This window comes from Dermochelys coriacea, chromosome 5 (assembly GCF_009764565.3).
Source record: "Dermochelys coriacea isolate rDerCor1 chromosome 5, rDerCor1.pri.v4, whole genome shotgun sequence".
NCBI lineage: Eukaryota > Metazoa > Chordata > Testudines > Dermochelyidae > Dermochelys > Dermochelys coriacea.
In genome coordinates, this window is record NC_050072.1 from 121,876,637 (window position 1) to 121,896,286 (window position 19,650).

A 19,650-nucleotide genomic window follows, 5' to 3' on the forward strand; every position below is an offset into this window, starting at 1 on the left:
TTGTTGTGTGTACAGTAAATAAGGTTTTTAAAATGTTTAAGAAGATTCATTTAAAATTAAATTAAATTGCAGACCCAGGCAGTGTGAGTGCCACTGAAAATCAGCTCGCATACCGACTTTGGCACATGTGCCATAGGTTGCCTATCCCTACACTAAACTAACTCCACTGACTTCAAGCTAGTTACAGCTGATTTTCCCTACTGTGAGGGGAGACCCAGGCCCTTAGATCTGGATTTCTGAAGATACTTAGATGTTGCTCTGCTGAGCATTACAAGACCTAAGTGACTTAGATGGCTACGTCCCACTTTCAAAGATGATTTAGACACTTAGTATCCTATGTCTTTCAATAAAACTTTAGAGTCCTAAGTGCTTCAGACACTTTTGGAATAGGGACGTAGCCAACTTAGTCACCTAGACCCAGATTTTTAAGGTATTGGGCATTGCTGTGCTCAGTGTTGCAATGCGTAGCTGATTTAGGAGCCTAAATATCATTTGGAAGTGGGATTTAGGCACTTAGAAGCCAAAATCCCATTGACAGTCAATGGGATTTAGACTCGAGTGCCTAAATCCCTTTTGAAAATGAAACATAGGCTCCTAAATCAGTTAGGCACTGTAAAGATGAGCACAGCAATGCCAAAATACCTTTAAAAATCTGGGTGTTAGTCTTTTTAGTATCCCCTCAGAAGGGAGCTTCCTCCCACACCCTACCTCTTATTTTTGTTACCCTCAGCTGGCCCTTTCCCATTTTTGATATAGTATGTCTCAACTTAAATTTACTTGAATCTCTAAATAAATTGTTGGCTTATCAGCAGTGGTGTCAGCAGCAAGCCAGCACTCTCTCTTAAATTAACTAGGAGGCAAAGGAAATAAGGTCAACCTCTACAAAGCAATTGTATCTATCCTGGTGCCTAACATTATATATATCTGTCAAAAGATAAAGAGTTTAAACCTGTTGACTCAGAGAAGCTTTTATCATTGCTTCGTGCAGATGTTAAAATTATATAAAAATTCTTAACCAGCTGACAATAAGCTATCTTAACAATACCGATTAGGCATATTTTCTTTCCGATAAATGGGATATCAATAAATAAATGCATTCCTTAATTTATGTTTCCACCTAGCTCACTTTTGAGCAGACAAGAACCACCTATCAAATTGCAGAAGTTTAGGCAGGAATAGTTATCCTCAATCAACTTGTCACCCAATTATGGAGAATGCCATAGCAATAAACAACTGATAATATACAGATGTTTCCTCGTTCTAGGATCTTACAAACAATTTTTAACTGTTTGGTTATGATTAAGAAGGCTTCTCAAGGAGTGTATCTGAATCACAGAAACATAGAATAGTAGGACTGGAAGGGACCCCGAGAGGTCATCTAGTCTAGTCCCCTGCACATTTGGCAGGACTAAGTATTATCTAGACCAGGGGTGGGAAAACTTTTTGGCCCAAGGGCCACATCAGGGTTGCGAAAGTGTATGAAGGGCTGGGGTAGGAAAGGCTGTGCCTCCCGAAACAGCCTGGCCCCTGCCTCCTATCTGCCCCCTCCCACTTCCCACGTCCTGACTGCCCCCCTCTGAACCCCAACCCATCCAACCCTCCCAGCTCCTTGTCCCCTGACTGCCCCCTCCCGGGACCCCCACTCCAACCCCCTCCGAGACCCCACCCCCTATTCAACCCCCCCTGCTCCGTGTCCCGACTGCACTGCCTTCTATCTACACCCCGCCCACTGACAGGCTCCCCGGGACTCCCACGCCTATCCAACCCCCCTTGCTCCCCGTCCCCTGACTGCCCTCCACCCCCGAACCTCTGCCCCATCCAACCGCCCCTTGCTCCCTGTCCCCTGCTCTTAAAAATCTCCAGTGACAGAGATTCCACAACCTCCCTCGCCAATTTATTCCAGTGCTTAACCACCCCTGACAGTTAGGAATTATATTCCTAATGCCCAACCTAAATCGCTGTGGCTGCAATTAAGTCCATTGCTTCTTGTCCTATCCTCAGAGGTTAAAGAGAACAATTTTTCTCCCTCCTCTTTGTAACAACCTTTTATGCACTTGAAACTATTATCACATTCCCCCTCAATCTTTTCTTCTCCAGATTAAACAAAACCCAGTTTTTTCAATCCTCCCTCATAGGTCATGTTTTCTAGACTTTTAATAATTTCTGCTGCTCTTCTCTGGACTTTCTCCAATTTGTCTACATCTTTCCTGAAATGTTGTGCCAGGAACTGGACACAATACTTCAGTTGAGGCCTAATCAGTGCGGAGTAGAGTGGAAAAATTACTTACACCACCCTATATCGGAAACCTACTGACCGCTATTCCTACCTACATGCCTCTAGCTTTCATCCAGATCATACCACTCGATCCATTGTCTACAGCCAAGCGCTACGATATAACCGCATTTGCTCCAACCCCTCAGACAGAGACAAACACCTACAAGATCTCTATCATGCATTTCTACAACTACAATACCCACCTGCTGAAGTGAAGAAACAGATTGACAGAGCCAGAAGAGTACCCAGAAGTCACCTACTACAGGACAGGCCCAACAAAGAAAATAACAGAACGCCACTAGCCATCACCTTCAGCCCCCAACTAAAACATCTCCAACGCATCATCAAGGATCTACAACCTATCCTGAAGGACGACCCATCACTCTCACAGATCTTGGGAGACAGGCCAGTCCTTGCTTACAGACAGCCCCCCAATCTGAAGCAAATACTCACCAGCAACCACACACCACACAACAGAACCACTAACCCAGGAACCTATCCTTGCAACAAAGCCCATTGCCAACTCTGTCCACATATCTATTCAGGGGATACCATCATAGGGCCTAATCACATCAGCCACACTATCAGAGGCTCGTTCACCTGCGCATCTACCAATGTGATATATGCCATCATGTGCCAGCAATGCCCCTCTGCCATGTACATTGGCCAAACTGGACAGTCTCTACGTAAAAGAATGAATGGACACAAATCAGACGTCAAGAATTATAACATTCAAAAACCAGTTGGAGAACACTTCAATCTCTCTGGTCACTCGATCACAGACCTAAGAGTGGCTATCCTTCAACAAAAAAGCTTCAAAAACAGACTCCAACGAGAGACTGCTGAATTGGAATTAATTTGCAAACTGGATACAATTAACTTAGGCTTGAATAGAGACTGGGAATGGATGAGTCATTACACAAAGTAAAACTATTTCCCCATGGTATTTCTCCCCCCCAACCCACCCCCCACTGTTCCTCTGATATTCTTGTTAACTGCTGGAATTAGCCTATCTTGCTTGTCACCATGAAAGGTTTTCCTCCTTCCCCCCCCCTGCTGCTGGTGATGGCTTATCTTAAGTGATCACTCTCCTTACAGTGTGTATGATAAACCCATTGTTTCATGTTCTCTGTGTGTGTGTATATAAATCTCTCCTCTGTTTTTTCCACCAAATGCATCCGATGAAGTGAGCTGTAGCTCATGAAAGCTTATGCTCTAATAAATTTGTTAGTCTCTAAGGTGCCACAAGTACTCCTTTTCTTTTTGCGAATACAGACTAACACGGCTGCTACTCTGAAACTTCTCGTGTCTTGTTTACAACACTCCTGCTAATATATCCCAGAAGGATGTTTGGGTTTTTTTGCAACAATGTTACACTGTTCACTCATATTTAGCTTATGACCCACTAGGATCTGGGGACCCCTTTCTGCAGTACTTCTTCCTATACAGTCGTTTCCCATTTTGTATGTGTCAATGGCTCCTTTTTAAGTGGAGTACTTTGCATTTGTTCTTACTGAATTTCATCCTATTTTCTTCAGACCGTTTCTCCAGTTTTGTCATAATACAGTTACCTACAGTTGTCCAAGGTAACTGTATTATGATTTAGAAACTGAATTAATATACGCAACCAGATCTTCAAAATATGCCTGTCTTCCCCAAGGCATTTTAGTTGAATGTACCCTACAGAGCAGCGTACATTCTCTTATTCCACCTCTATTCATACAGTAGGTGATTCAATAAGCCTTTTTAAAGTACTGTCAGACACTGCTACAAATGCACTAAATGTTGCAAAAAGCAATACCAAGTCCTTATTAAATAATAAACACACTAACTAACTAAAATATATATAAAGGGTTAAAATTCATTGCTGATGTAGTAACCTGGTATATGGATTTGTGTACAGGCCCAAAGTCCAGAGTTTGGTCAAGAGGTCAGAGGCCTAGCAATAGCTAAGAGAAAGCAGAATAACCAAAGATAACCTTGCTTTTGTTAAGACATGCCTGGTCAGCAAAACGCCAAATGTTGGGGGCAATAATTGTGTCTTATTCAAAGTTGCAAATAGAACAAAAAAGCCCTGTTTCTGTTTGTGTTAGTTTCTTCTGTAGGGAGATGTTCTTCCCACACATCCAACCTTGAGTTTATGAAAAGATTGGAACATGTCAATATAAGATATGGCCTCCTCCCACCTCTCTTTCCCAGGGCCCAGTGCCTGCCTTAAAACACAAATAAGCAACTTATAAGACAATCTTTATTGCCATATACTTTCACTGTTTCTTTGCTTTTACCCCTAGATATGTATCTGTTGGACAATCAAAGGAGCTACTTCATTCCTATGGACCCCAAATTGCATTCAACATGTATTTATACTAATACATTTATTAAAGTACTAATTAAGTGTCATGTGTTAACCTGAAGGCATGGGCAGAGACATTATGTAACCTTTTGAGCATTGGCTACTGTGCTTATCTTGTCTTGCTGCTAGACCTATCCAAGGGTTTGGGACTGCCTACCCCTTCATTTCCCACCGCCCCATGGAAAATCCATATAATCCATTGTAATCAATTGTTTGGCAGTGTCTCTGAGCCTAATAAGCGAGGTGACACTCCGTCAGCCCTGTACGTAATAAACCCACGTGCTTGATTCTACATGGTGTCCATATTTGTTCCTTCATATATATGAGAAGTATCAACTGAAAACAACATTCTGGCTAACTAATTATATACCAGCTCTGATATCAACACATAGGAAAATTCCCAGTGACTTAATTTAAAAGTAAATTCAAGTATTACATCTGCTCCTATGTTCCTCTACCAATTTTACAAGCACATTTTCCTATGTTTTTAAATTGTTTTTCTGTCTCCTGTTACTGTGCAAAAGACCCCACACAATGCACAAAGTACTGTAAATTGATTAACTAGCTATACAGAGGAAACAGGGAAGCTGACAATATATGAAGTGTTCTCAAGTGCCCAAAGTAAACAAACTGAAACTGAGATATACTTTTTCCTCTAACTCTTTAATTACAGTAATCTTAAACATTACTCATAACAATGTTCAATAAGTCATAATCAGGCAAAAGAGTCAAGAGTCAACATGGATTCACCAAGGGCAAGTCATGCCTGACCAACCTGATTGCCTTTTATGATGAGATAACTGGCTCTGTGGATATGGAGAAAGTGGTGGATGTGATATATCTTGACTTTAGCTAAGCTTTTTGATATGGTCTCCCACAGTATTCTTGCCAGCAAGTTAAAAAAAGTATGGATTGGATGAATGGATTATAAAGTGGATAGAAAGCTCACTAGATTGTCTGGCTCAACAGGTAGTGATCAATGGCGTGATGTCTAGTTGGCAGCTGGTATCAAGGGGAGTGCCCCGGGATCGGTCCTGGGGTTGGTTTTGTTCAACATCTTTATCAATGATCTGGATGATGGGATTAATTGCACCCTCAGCAATTTGGCAGATGACACTAAGCTGGGGGGGAGAGAGAGATAGAAGAAGAAGAAGCAGAAAGCATACAGGGAGTGGAAGATGGGAGGGATCAGCAAGGAAAGCTACCTAATTGAGGTCAGAACATGTAGGGATAAAGTGAGACAGGCTAAAAGTCGAGTAGAGTTGGACCTTGCAAAGGGAATTAAAACCAATAGTAAAAGGTTCTATAGCCATATAAATAAGAAGAAAACTAAGAAAGAAGAAGTGGGGCCGCTTAACACTGAGGATGAAGTGGAGGTTAAAGATAATCTAGGCATCGCCCAATACCTAACAAATACTTTTTCTCAGTCTTTAATAAGGCTAAAGAGGATCTTGGGGATAATGGTAGCATGACAAATGGGAATGAGGATATGGAGGTAGATATTGCCATATCTGAGGTAGAAGCGAAACTGAAACAGCTTAATGGGACTAAATCAGGGGGCCCAGATAATCTTCATCCAAGAATATTAAAGGAATTTGCACCTGAAATTGCAAGCCCATTAGCAAGAATTTTTAATGAATCTGTAAACTCAGGAGTAGTACCGAATGATTGGAGAATTGCTAATATAGTTCCTATTTTTAAGAAAGGATAAAAAGTGATCCGGGTAAACTGCAGGTCAGTTAGTTTGACATCTGTAGTATGCAAGGTCCTGGAAAAAATTTTGAAGGAGAAATTAGTTAAGGACATTGAAGTCAATGGTAAATGGGACAAAATACAACATGGTTTTACAAAAGGTAGATCGTGCCAAACCAACCTAATCTCCTTTTTTGAAAAAGTAACAGATTTTTTAGATAAAGGAAATGCAGTGGATCTAATTTACCTAGATTTCAGTAAGGCATTTGATACCGTGCCACATGGGGAATTATTAGTTAAATTGGAGAAGATGGGGATCAATATGAACATCAAAAGGTGGATAAGGAATTGGTTAAAGGGGAGACTGCAACAGGTCCTACTGAAAGGCAAACTGTCAGGCTGGAGGGAGGTTACCAGTGGAGTTCCTCAGGGGTCGGTTTTGGGACCAATCTTATTTAATCTTTTTATTACTGACCTTGGCACAAAAAGTGGGAGTGTGCTAATAAAGTTTGCAGATGATACAAAGCTGGGAGGTATTGCCAATTCGGAGAAGGATCGGGATATTACACAGGAGGATCTGGATGACCTTGTAAACTGGAGTAATAGTAATAGGATGAAATTTAATAGTGAGAAGTGTAAGGTTTTGCATTTAGGGATTAATAACAAGAATTTTAGTTATAAGTTGGGGATGCATCAATTAGAAGTAACAGAAGAGGAGAAGGACCTTGGAGTATTGGTTGATCATAGGATGACTATGAGCTGCCAATGTGATATGGCTGTGAAAAAAGCTAATGCGGTTTTGGGATGCATCAGGAGAGGCATTTCCAGTAGGGATAAGGAGGTTTTAGTACCATTATACAAGGCACTGGGGAGACCTCACCTAGAATACTGTGTGCAGTTCTGGTCTCCCATGTTCAAAAAGGATGAATTCAAACTGGAGCAGGTACAGAGAAGGGCTACTAGGATGATCCGAGGAATGGAAAACTTGTCTTATGAAAGGAGACTTAAGGAGCTTGGCTTGTTTAGCCTAACTAAAAGAAGGTTGAGGGGAGATATGATTGCTCTCTATAAATATATCAGAGGGATAAATACAGGAGAGGGAGAGGAATTATTTCAGCTCAGCACCAATGTGGACACAAGAACAAATGGGTATAAACTGGCCACCAGGAAGTTTAGACTTGAAATCAGATGAAGGTTTTTAACCATCAGAGGAGTGAAGTTTTGGAATAGCCTTCCAAGGGAAGCAGTGGGGGCAAAAGATCTATCTGGTTTTAAGATTCTACTTGATAAGTTTATGGAGGAGATGGTATGATGGGATAATGGGATTTTGGTAAGTAATTGATCTTTAAATATTCAGGGTAAATAGGACTAATCCCCTGAGATGGGATATTAGATGGATGGGATCTGAGTTACCCAGGAAAGAATTTTCTGTAATATCTGGCTGGTGAATCTTGCCCATATGCTCAGGGTTTAGCTGATTGCCATATTTGGGGTCGGGAAGGAATTTTCCTCCAGGGCAGATTGGAGAGGCCCTGGAGGTTTTTTGCCTTCCTCTGTAGCATGGGGCATGGTTGTCTTGAGGGAGGCTTCTCTGCTCCTTGAAGTCTTTAAACCATGATTTAAGGACTTCAATAGCTCAGACATAGGTGAGATTTTTCATAGGAGTGGGTGGGTGAGTTTCTGTGGCCTGAGCTGTGCAGGAGGTCGGACTAGATGATCAGAATGGTCCCTTCTGACCTTAGTATCTATGAATCTATATGATGGAGGGTAGGGATAGGGTCCAGAGTGACGCAGACTAATTGGAGGATTGGGCCAAAAGAAATCTAATGAGGTTCAACAAGGACAAGTGCAGAGTCTTTCACTTAGGAAGGAGGAATCTCATGCACCGCTACAGGCTGGGGACCGACTGGCTAAGCAGCTGTTCTGCAGAAAATGACCTGGGGATTACAGTGGACGAGAAGCTGGATATGAGTCAGCAGTGTGCCCTCATTGCCAAGAAGGCCAATGGCATATTGGGCTGTATTAGTAGGAGTATTTCCAGCAGTCTGAGGGAAGTGATTATTCCCCTCTATTCAGCACTAGTGAGGCCATACCTGGAGTATTGTGTCCAGTTTTGGTCCCCCCACTACACAAGGGAAGTGGACAAATTGGAGAGAGTCCAGCAGAGGGCAACAGAAATTATTAGGGGGCTGGGGCACATGACTTACAAGGAGCAGCTGAGGGAACTGGGGTTATTTAGTCTGCAGAAGAGAAGAGTGTGTGGGGGGGGATTTGATAGCAGCCTTCAACTACCTGAATGGGGGGTTCCAAAGAGGATGGAGCTTGGCTCTTCTCAGTGATGGCAGATGACAGAACAAGGAGCAATGGTCTCAAGTTGCAGTGGGGGAGGTCTAAGTTGGATACTAGGAAACACTATTTGACTAGGAGGGTGGTGAAGCACTGAAATGGGTTACCTAGAGAGGTGGTGGAATCTCCATCCTCAGAGGTTTTTAAGGCCTGGCTTAACAAAGCCTTGGCTGGGATGATTTAGTTGGTTTTGATCCTGATTTGAGCAGGGGATTGGACTAGATGACCTCCTGAGGTCTCTTCCAACCCTAATATTCTATGATTCTAAGAACTGTGATTTGAAGTTTACCAGGGCCCTTTATTACAGGTGGTACGGGTAATGGCACCTAAAGTTAAGCTTGCTTGACACTTCCCATTACATGCCCCTATTATCAGTTGCTTATATCTTTGCCAAACTTTAACTATTCAGGTTAATTCTGGTCTCACTTAAATCATTTTACATTGGTGTAACTCCACTGGCTTCAATGGAATTATTTCAAATTTACAATGCTGTGAGAGCAGAACCAGGCACCATTTATCTGTTTATTTGATTTCCCTTTCAAATCCTATGCAAACTAAAAAGGCCACGTTACAAAAAAAAGGAACTTTTTTTCAAAGAACATGTTTTTCATATCTCATTTGCTATGCCAGACATTTTTATTGCTATTTCTTGACTAGTAGAATAATTTTTGTACATATCTCTAAAATGCAAGTTGAGATCCACCACTACCCCCTGACATATTTTTAAAGATTTACAAAAAGCCTTTTTCTGAATAGGCTCATTCCAGTTTTCTGAGCTGTAACTGACTTTAAAAAAAAATAACCCCAAACCTTGACTCTTCCTTTTTATGGTCATGAACAGATTTCAAGGGCTTAGCTGAACAGCAGAAGGTATACTTTAGAGCTCATTATTCCACTATTTTTTCAAGTAAAGTAGGAAGCAGAAAATGCTCCATGTAAATGCAGTGCAATGTTTACCAAAAGTTTCAGGTAAATAAAAACAAACTGCAAGATGTTTGTTAATTAAGCCACACATACTCTGTACTATTAACAACAAAACCTTTCTATATAATTATTATAATTATTAATTTACGATTCAGGCATTATTCAGATGAACATCAAGAAATTAATTTTGATTGTAAATAAAGGGTACAGACTTCTCCAAGAAATCCTCTACATGTAAACTTTGCTTCCATTGATCCAGGACTGAAATATCCATCATTTTTTGTGTGGAAACAACTGAAACTAGAAGGGAGAAACAAATACAAAAAGTTCAGAGAAAAGACATGTTAAAATTAGTTTAATTTTTACAAGTAAGCCAAGCCCCTTCAGAGCCCAGCAATATTGTAGCTAGTAGGCAATGAAGAAACAATGTTCTCAGGCCATGTCTACACTACACAGCTAAATTGGCACTGTTGTGATCGATGTACGGCATCGATTTATTGGGCCTGGGTGAAGATATGCTAAGTCAATGGGAGAGCACTCTCCTGTCAATATCTGTAATCCGCCTCAACGAGAGGCAGAAGCTATGTCGCCAGGAGAACATCTCTCATTAACACAGCGTAGCATGGACACTGCTTGTAAGTTGATCTAAGATACCGCAACTTAAGTTACGTTATTTATGTAACTTAACTAGCGTAACTTAGCCTTGGTCTACACTATGAGTTTAAGTCGAATTTAGCAGCATTAGGTCGATTTAACCCTGCACCCGTCCACACGACCAAGCCTGTTTTGTTGACTTAAAGGGCTCTTAAAATAGATTTCTGTACTTCTCCTCGGCAAGGGGAATAGCGCTAAAATCGACCTTGCTGGGTCGAATCTGGGGTAGTGTGGATGCAATTCGACGGCATTGGCCTCCATGAGCTATCCCACAGTGCTCCATTGTGACTGCTCTGGACAGCACTCTCAACTCAGATGCACTGGCCAGGTAGACAGGAAAAGCCCCAGGAACTTTTGAATTTAATTTCCAGTTTGGCCAGCATGGAGAACTGATCAGCACAGGTGACCATGCAGAGCTCATCAGCACAGGTGACCATGGAGTCCCAGAATCCCAAAGAGCTCCAGCATGGACCGAACGGGAGGTACTGGATCTGATCGCTGTATGGGGAGAAGAATCTGTGCAGGCAGAACTCTGTAACAAAAGATAAAATGCCAATATATTTGCCAAAATCTCCAAGGGCATGATGGACAGAAGTTACAACAGGGACACACAGCAGTGTTGTGTGAAAGTTAAGGAGCTGAGGCAAGCCTATCAAAAAACAAAGGATGCAAACGGTCGCTCCGGATCAGAGCCCCATACATGCCGCTTCTATGATGAGCTGCATGCAATTCTAGGGAGCGTCCCTACCACTACTTCACCACTGTCCGTGGACACCTGCAAGGGGGGAGTCTCATGCAACAGGGATGAGGATTTTGTGGATGAGGAGGATGATGAGGAGGAGGAAGTTGAGGATAGCGCATAGCAGGCAAGCAGAGAATCCCTTCTCCCCAGCAGCCATGAACTGTTCATCACCCTGGAGCCAATATCCGCCCAACCCGGGATCCTGGACCATGAAGCCAGAGAAGGCACCTCTGGTGAGTGTACCTTTGTAAATATAATACAGGGTTTAAAAGCAAGCGTGTTTAACGATTAATTTGCCCTGAAGACTTGGGATGCATTCGCGGCCAGTATAGATACTGGAAAAGTCTGTTAACGTGTCTGGGGATGGAGCAGAAATTCTCCAGGGACATCTCCATGAAGCTCTCCTGGAGGTACTCTAAAAGCCTTTGCAGAAGGTTTCTGGGGAGGTCAGCCTTATTTCATCCTCCATAGTAGGACACTTTTACTACACCAAGCCAGTAGCAAGTAGTCTGGAATTATTGCAGAACAAAGCATTGCAGCAAATGGGCCTGGGCTTTGGTGGCATTCAAACAACATCTGTTCTTTATCTCTTTGTATTAGCCTCAGGAGAGTGATATCATTCATGGTCACCTGGTTCAAATATGGGAAATTCGTTTAAGGGGACATTCAGAGGTTTCCGTTCCTGCTGTGCTGTTTACCTTTGGCTTAAAAGAAATCATCCCTGCTGTTAGCCATGGGGTGGGGGGAGGCCCGTGTATGCTGAGCTGTTCACATTTGGCTGACAGGGATCTTCCCTGATACTCGCCACATGGTGGGGGGGGGAGGGGTGAAGCGATCATCCCAGAGAATTGGATGGGTGGGGGTTTGGATTGTGCTGCACGTTTACCCTAAAACAGCAGCCCCTCCTTTTAAATAGCCAACACAACGGGCTTTGCTTGGTACGGGAAAGGAGGGTGCTGCTGTTTGAAACCATTCCCACATGTTATCAAGGTTGAAGAAGCCGAAACCCTTTGCCTTACCATGGCTGCCTGCAAGCCGAATTCGGTTGCCCAGCCAAGCATATGTGATGTCTCACACCAAACCAGCAGGCACTCAATATAAGAGGCAAAATGCGACCTTGTACCAAAAGCACAAGTGCTATGTATTGTGAATCGCTTGATTCAGTGTGAAATAGTCTTCCCTTTGTTCTCTAAAATATATCTTTTTAAATACAACTCTCCCTTTTTTTCCTCCTGCAGCTGCAAATGTTTCTACACTGCCTCTATCATCTCCATCCCAGAGGCTAGCACAGATTAGAAGGCGAAAAAAATGCACTTGCGATGAAATGTTCTCAGAGCTTTTGTAGTCCTCCTGCACTGAAAGAGCTCAGCAGAATGTGTGGAGGCAAACAATGGCAGAGACCAGGAAAGCGTTAAATGAACGTGATCAGTGGAGGGAGGAGCGCAATGAAAGGAGGCAGGAGCACGATGAGAGGAGGCAGGATATAATGCCGATTCTAATGGGGGAGCAAACTGACATGCTCAGGCGTCTGGTGGAGCTGCAGGAAAGGCAGCAGGAGCACAGACTGCTGCTGCAGCCCCTGTATAACCGCCTGCCCTCCTCCCCAAGTTCCATATCCTCCTCACCAAGACGCCCAAAATCGCGGGGGGATGGGGGGAAGGGCTATGGGCACCCCACCACTATACCCCAGAGCATTGTCCAAGCAACAGAAGGCTGGCATTCAAAAAGTTTTGAACTGTAGTGTGGCCTTGTCCTTCCCTCCTCCCTTCATCCACCACCCCACCTGGTGCTTCCCTCCTCACCCACCCCTCCTGGGCTACCTTGCAAATTTTCCCCCTATTTCTGTGATGAATTAATAAAGAATGCATGATTTTGAAACAATGACTTTATTGCCTCTGAAAGCGGTGATTGAAGCGCAGAGGTTAGTTGTCTTACAGGGAAGTAGAGTCAACCAAGGAGGCAGATTTTCATCAAGGAGAAACAAACAGAACAAACAGAACTGTCATACCGTAGCCTGGCCAGTCATGAAACTGATTTTCAAAGCTTCTTTGATGTGCAGGGCGCCCAGCTGTGCTCTTCTAATCGCCCTGGTGTCTGGCTGCATGTAATCGGCCAGGTGATTTGCCTCAACTTCCCACCCAGCCATAAACGTTTCCCCCTTACTCTCACAGATATTGTGGAGCACACAGCAAGCAGCAATAATAATGGGAATATTGGTTTTGCCAAGGTCTAACCTCGTCAGTAAACTGCGCCAGCGAGCTTTTAAACATCCAAATGCACATTCTACCACCATTCTGCACTTGCTCAGCCTATAGTTGAACTGCTCCTTACTGCTGTCCAGGGTGCCTATGTATGGCTTCATAAGCCATGACATTAAGGGGTAGGCTGGGTTCCCAAGGATAACTATAGGCATTTCAACATCCCCAATGGTAATTTTCTGGTCTGGGAAGTAAGTTCCTTCCTGCAGCTGTTTAAACAGACCAGAGTTCCTGAAGATGTAAGCATCATGCACCTTTCCCGGCCATCTCACGTTGATGACAGCATTCTTGTCAGCAAGTTAAGGAAGTATGGGCTGGATGAATGCACTATAAGGTGGGTAGAAAGCTGGCTAGATTGTCGGGCTCAACGGGTAGTGATCAATGGCTCCATGTCTAGTTGGCAGCCGGTGTCAAGTGGAGTGCCCCAGCGGTCGGTCCTGGGGCCCGTTTTGTTCAATATCTTCATAAATGATCTGGAGGATGGTGTGGATTGCACTCTCAGCAAATTTGCGGATGATACTAAACTGGGAGGAGTGGTAGATACGCTGGAGGGGAGGGATAGGATACAGAAGGACCTAGACAAATTGAAGGATTGGGCCAAAAGAAATCTAATGAGGTTCAATAAGGATAAGTGCAGGGTCCTGCACTTAGGATGGAAGAATCCAATGCACCGCTACAGACTAGGGACCGAATGGCTCGGCAGCAGTTCTGCGGAAAAGGACCTAGGGGTGACAGTGGACGAGAAGCTGGATATGAGTCAGCAGTGTGCCCTTGTTGCCAAGAAGGCCAATGGCATTTTGGGATGTATAAGTAGGGGCATAGCGAGCAGATCGAGGGACGTGATCGTTCCCCTCTATTCGACACTGGTGAGGCCTCATCTGGAGTACTGTGTCCAGTTTTGGGCCCCACACTACAGGAAGGATGTGGATAAATTGGAAAGAGTACAACGAAGGGCAACGAAAATGATTAGGGGTCTAGAGCACATGACTTATGAGGAGAGGCTGAGGGAGCTGGGATTGTTTAGTCTGCAGAAGAGAAGAATGAGGGGGGATTTGATAGCTGCTTTCAACTACCTGAAAGGGGGTTTCAAAGAGGATGGCTCTAGACTGTTCTCAATGGTAGCAGATGACAGAACGAGGAGTAATGGTCTCAAGTTGCAATGGGGGAGGTTTAGATTGGATATTAGGAAAAACTTTTTCACTAAGAGGGTGGTGAAACACTGGAATGCGTTACCTAGGGAGGTGGTAGAATCTCCTTCCTTAGAGGTTTTCAAGGTCAGGCTTGACAAAGCCCTGGCTGGGATGATTTAACTGGGACTTGGTCCTGCTTTGAGCAGGGGGTTGGACTAGATGACCTTCTGGGGTCCCTTCCAACCCTGATATTCTATGATTCTATGATTCTATGTCGGTGAAACGTCCCTTGTGGTCCACCAGTGCTTGCAGCCCCATTGAAAAGTACCCCTTGCGGTTTACGTACTGGCTGCCAAGGTGGTCTGGTCCCAAGATAGGGATATGCGTTCTATCACCCCACCATTCAGGGAACTCCATTGCAGCAAAGCCATCCACTATGACCTGCACATTTCCCAGAGTCACTATCCTTGATAGCAGCAGCTCAGTGATTGCGTTGGCTACTTGCATCACAGCAGCCCCCACAGTAGATTTGCCCACTCCAAATTGTTTCCCGACTGACTGGTAGCAGTCTGGCATTGCAAGCTTCCAGAGGGCTATCGCCACTCGCTTCTCAAGTGAGGGCTGCTCTCATCTTAGTATTCTTGTGCTTTAGGGCAGGGGAAAGCAAGTCACAAAGTTCCATGAAAGTGCCGTTACACATAAGAAAGTTTCACAGCCACTGGGAATCATCCCAGACCTGCAACACTGTGCAGTCCCACCAGTCTGTGTTTGTTTCCCGGGCCCAGAATCGGCGTTCCATGGCATGAACCTGCCCCATTACCACCCTGATGTCCAAATTGCCAGGGTCCGTGCTTTGAGAGAAGTCTGTGTCCATGTCCTCATCACTATTGTGATCGCCCTGTCGTCGCCTCCTCACCTGCTTTTGTAGGTTCTGCACATACTGCAGGATAATGCGCGAGGTGTTTGCAATGCTCACAACAGCAATGGTGAGCTGAGCGGGCTCCATGCTTGTCGTGGTATGGCATCTGCAGGAGAGCAGAGTTGCAGCGGAAGCAGTGGATGACGACGGATGCCAAGAGAATAGATATTCATACAGAACAACGAGAGGACCTGCGAGGTGGATTCATGGCACCAGGAGAGCAGAGTTGCAGCAGAAGTGGTGGAGGATGACGGTTAGCAATGCACACATATCCTGAGGAAGAACACAAGTATCTGGGAGCACATGACAGACAACATGGAGAAATTTGCTACTGAGACCAGAGCAGAGTTGCAGTGGAATCGGTGGATGACGACGACGGTTAGCAGTTCTCCTGCACAGTCTGCTTACAGCAGTATGACATCTGCATGGAAAAAAGGTGCAAAACGATTGTCTGCCATTGCTTTCACAGAGGGAGGGGCGACTGACGACATGTACCCAAAACCACCCACGACAATGTTTTTGCCCCATCAGGCATTGGGAGCTCAACCCACAATTCCAGTGGGCAATGGAAACTGCGAGAACTGTGGGATAGCTACCCACAGTGCAACGCTCCAAAAGTCGACGCTAGCCACGGTACTGTGGATGCATTCCGCTGACTTAATGCACTTAGTGTGGACATATGCAATTGACTGTATAAAACTGATTTCTAAAAATCGACTTCTATAAGATCAACCTAATTTTGTAGTGTAGATATACCCTTAGATCAACTTACAGTATTAGTTGTAACGCTACTCTGTGCTTGGAACATTCTCCTTCGTTCTGTGCACCAAACCTCTGTACCACTCTTCAAATCTCTCCACAAAACTTTTTCTTCACTTTATCTTCTATCACTACTCTCCTTTACAGAAATGTCTGTGTCCCACTTGTACCTGATCCTTATCTGTTATGCTGTATCTGCCTAATTAAATTTTAAGTTCCTCAGAGTTTCTTAGAAGTTTGTAAAACAATGTGCTCACCTTTGGTGCTATACATATATATACACACACATTTAATAAGACACATCCATTTACTTGTTACTTCAGAAGGGTATGCATATTATCTTCACAGCTAGTGTGAGTTAATACACTGGAAGTAATTGTTGCAACCAGGATCATCAATTTTTGTATCCCAGCTACTAGTTTTTCACTAGGCTCAAAATAAATCTGAATGGAAAATTAAAAATAAATAGAACACCTCTTGTCCATGGCCTCCTGTACTTATCATCAGCAAAGACTCCAGTATGATGGTAATTCTCATCTTGATGTAAACAGGGAGGAACATGAAATGATAACCGATCAATAGAAAACTTCTGTCCTGCCACATTCTGCACAAGAAAAATAGTAATACATAATTATCAGTTAGATTGTTCCACCTTTACCCCCGCTGAATAGTACCTTCCTTCTCAAATAGTCCTACTGGTTTTAATGAGCTATTCAAGATGAAGGTGATACTTACTGTGAGTAATGGTTGAGCAATTTGGCCCTAACAGAGGATCTTAATTTTACCGAGCCAGATTTTTAGCCCTTGATGTCCACTTGCGCACATGCAAAATGCACTTATACCTAGTTGCACCTGCACTTTTGCATGTGCAATTACCCATGAGTATACAAACGCTTGTACATACCCACTGAACAATCTAACACATCTGGAACATCTGGAAGCTGGGTAGAGGCCACTGAAAATGAATTCTATTGTGTCTGTTGAAAATGCTCAGTTATTCACAAATGCCAGTTCACATATGCCTGCACGAGGTTACAAAAATTTCTCAACAAATCCTATTATTTTCATCCAAAATAACAAAGTAAAACAAAGTAAGCATTTATATAAATTTTATTTATATAGACACAATTTAAAATCTTTTGTAGACATGCTACTAATTTTACTTAAAATTCTCTGAAAATATTCTAATACTTATTGGTCATCCTGGCATCCTCAGTAACTCTTTATTTAGCACCAAATTCAATAAAGTATCCTCAAAAAATCTGTGCCACAGAAGCCCAAAAAGGAGAGCACAAACTTAAGGGGGGCAGGAAAGGAAGATGTGGGGATAGGGAGAATGGTGTTGAGGGAAAAGCTAATATGTGCAGAGCTGGCACCTTTTGGCGCCAGCCACTGTCTGTGCAGCACAGACCGCAGCACATTTGGGGAATCGTTTCAGGCCTTGAAACTGTTGTCCTTCCTGTCTTTGTGGTATGCGAGGCACGTTGTGTAACTGCATGTTCCGTTTTAATGATAAAGTTGTTGACATTCTCAGAACACGAGAAAGCACTCACCAGAGAGTGGCTGAGGATGGGGTGAGGATGGAATTCACTGGTTAAGGGTGCCGATGCACGAGGGCAGCACGCGATGTCAGATGGTATATAAGCTTTGCATAAACTGTATACGGTGTCCCCTCCTGACTAGCGGGGGGGGGCACCACGCTCGAGCGTAATACATTAAACACAGACTGGAAACTCTGCAGATCTGGACCTGGTTTTTGGTGCCTCAGCCTAAAAACTTGAACCGTGCGTGACCGATCAGGTATAATTCGCAACAGTTTTGGCACCCCAGATGGGACTTTAGGCTCGTCACAAAAGGCGTACTGAGGTCGCGTTCCTCCTCGCAGACAGTTCTAGCCGGCAAAAGGTGAATTTACCTTGGAGAATTCCGACGGGGGGAAACACGAACAGTCGCTCGGACGATAAGGTGGCACATTAGGTGTCCCCTCGGTTGCCCAATTATGGGCTCTGGGCAGAGTATCAAGAAGGGGACCCCTTTGGCGGAAATTCTAGAGAATTGGAAGAATATTTCAGGCACCCATGGGTTAAAGAAGAAAACTATTGTTTTATGTAAAGTAGAATGGCCAGTAATTCAGGCCCTTCCTCAGGTATCTATGCAATGGCCACCTGACGGGTCATTTGCAGGGGAAATATTGACTGCGTTGAGAAAGAGGCTGGAAAATAAGGCTCCAGCCCAGATGGATTACTGGTATGTATGGGACAATTGGGCTTATGCACGTGCGAAAGGACGTCCTCTTACTTCTTCTTTTTCTTATCTGTCCCAGGGGTCTTCGGCCCCACCCTATCCTCTGCCTACTTCCTCTCCCTTTCCTCCAGCTTATTCTCAGCCTTCTGATTCATGCCCGCAATCCTCCCGGTCGCAGCCTCCCTGTTTATGTGGACCCGTTCTGGATCCACCGATTGCTTTGCAAGCCCCTCTTATTCAGCAACCTCTTGTCTCCCATACGGTGGACGGAGGTGAACAAGTTGTTTTCCCCTATGTGCACCGCCCCTTTGGCCCAGGCGACTTGATAACATGGCAACAGCAGATGCCTCGTCTGCGTGATGATCCAGAACAGGTATTACAAACGATTCAATCTGTGTTTACTGCTTTTAATCCTGCCTGGGGGGGATGTTCAGGTAATTTTGGACACATTTTTTACTCCCGATGAGAAGTATTCAATCTTAGATGCCAATAGGCGCTGGGCAGGAGAGGATAATGTCCGTACTGCCTGGCCCCTTGTTGATCCTGGTTGGAACCCTAATGTTTCTGCCCAAATGGACCTCCTTAAAGCAGGCAGGGACGATCTCTTAGAGGTGGTGCGTAAAGCAGGTAGTAAGTCAGCTAATTGGTCTAAAATTCGTGAATGTCAGCAGGAGGTCACTGAGCATCCCTCTGCCTTCCTAGCCCGCTTGTCGAAACGAGTCCGCATATACGGCGGCGGCGGCGACCCAGAAGCAGAGACAAACCGTCCAATGATGGTTTCCTTTTATGTCGATCAAGCAGCCCCAGACATTAGAAAATATTTCTCTAAACATGTGCCTGATTGGCCAAGGAAACCTCTCCAGGAAGTAGTCCGCTTGGCCACTTTCGTGTTTAATGGCAGGGACGAGGAGAAAGCTAAGGAAAAGCGTAAACAAAAGAAGGAAGAAGTAAGTATGTTGGCAGCCGCGTTGCAGGTCCCAGTTGGGAGTCAGAATTGGCGGGAGCATGGCGGGGCGAGAGGCAGGGGGCGGGGACGAACAGAGCCAAGAGGAAATTGGGTAAATACGAAATTTGGCACTTGTAACTACTGCAAACAACCAGGACACTGGAAAAGGGAATGTCCCCTCCGCTCAAAGGGGGCCCCTTGGCAGGAGCCAGTGCACAATGGCCTGTCCGGTTTTTCCCAGACTTCTCAAGGGTATCCTCCCACCAACCCTTTGAATCAAATTGACCCCCAGTGACTGGAGGCAGAGATTTTGGGAATTTTGGGAGAGTTGGAGTGGGACCTGGGAATGCAGTCACAAATTTACCTGCAAATTGGGGAACGTTTAGTGCCTTTCTTGGTAGATACAGG

The 19,650-nt window shown here is 44.3% G+C and overlaps 1 protein-coding gene across 1 annotated transcript in view; it reads right to left on the minus strand.

The window, feature by feature from the left end:
- The window catches only part of SHOC1 (shortage in chiasmata 1), a 129,302-nt gene that overhangs the window by 95,746 nt on the left and 13,906 nt on the right, over positions 1-19,650 (minus strand). Inside the window, exons 3-4 of the mRNA XM_043514997.1 lie at positions 16,527-16,656; positions 9,803-9,890 (exon numbers count right to left, since the gene is read on the minus strand). Of these exons, the coding sequence (XP_043370932.1) occupies positions 9,803-9,890; positions 16,527-16,656 (218 nt within the window). The remainder of the gene's footprint in view (positions 1-9,802; positions 9,891-16,526; positions 16,657-19,650) is intronic.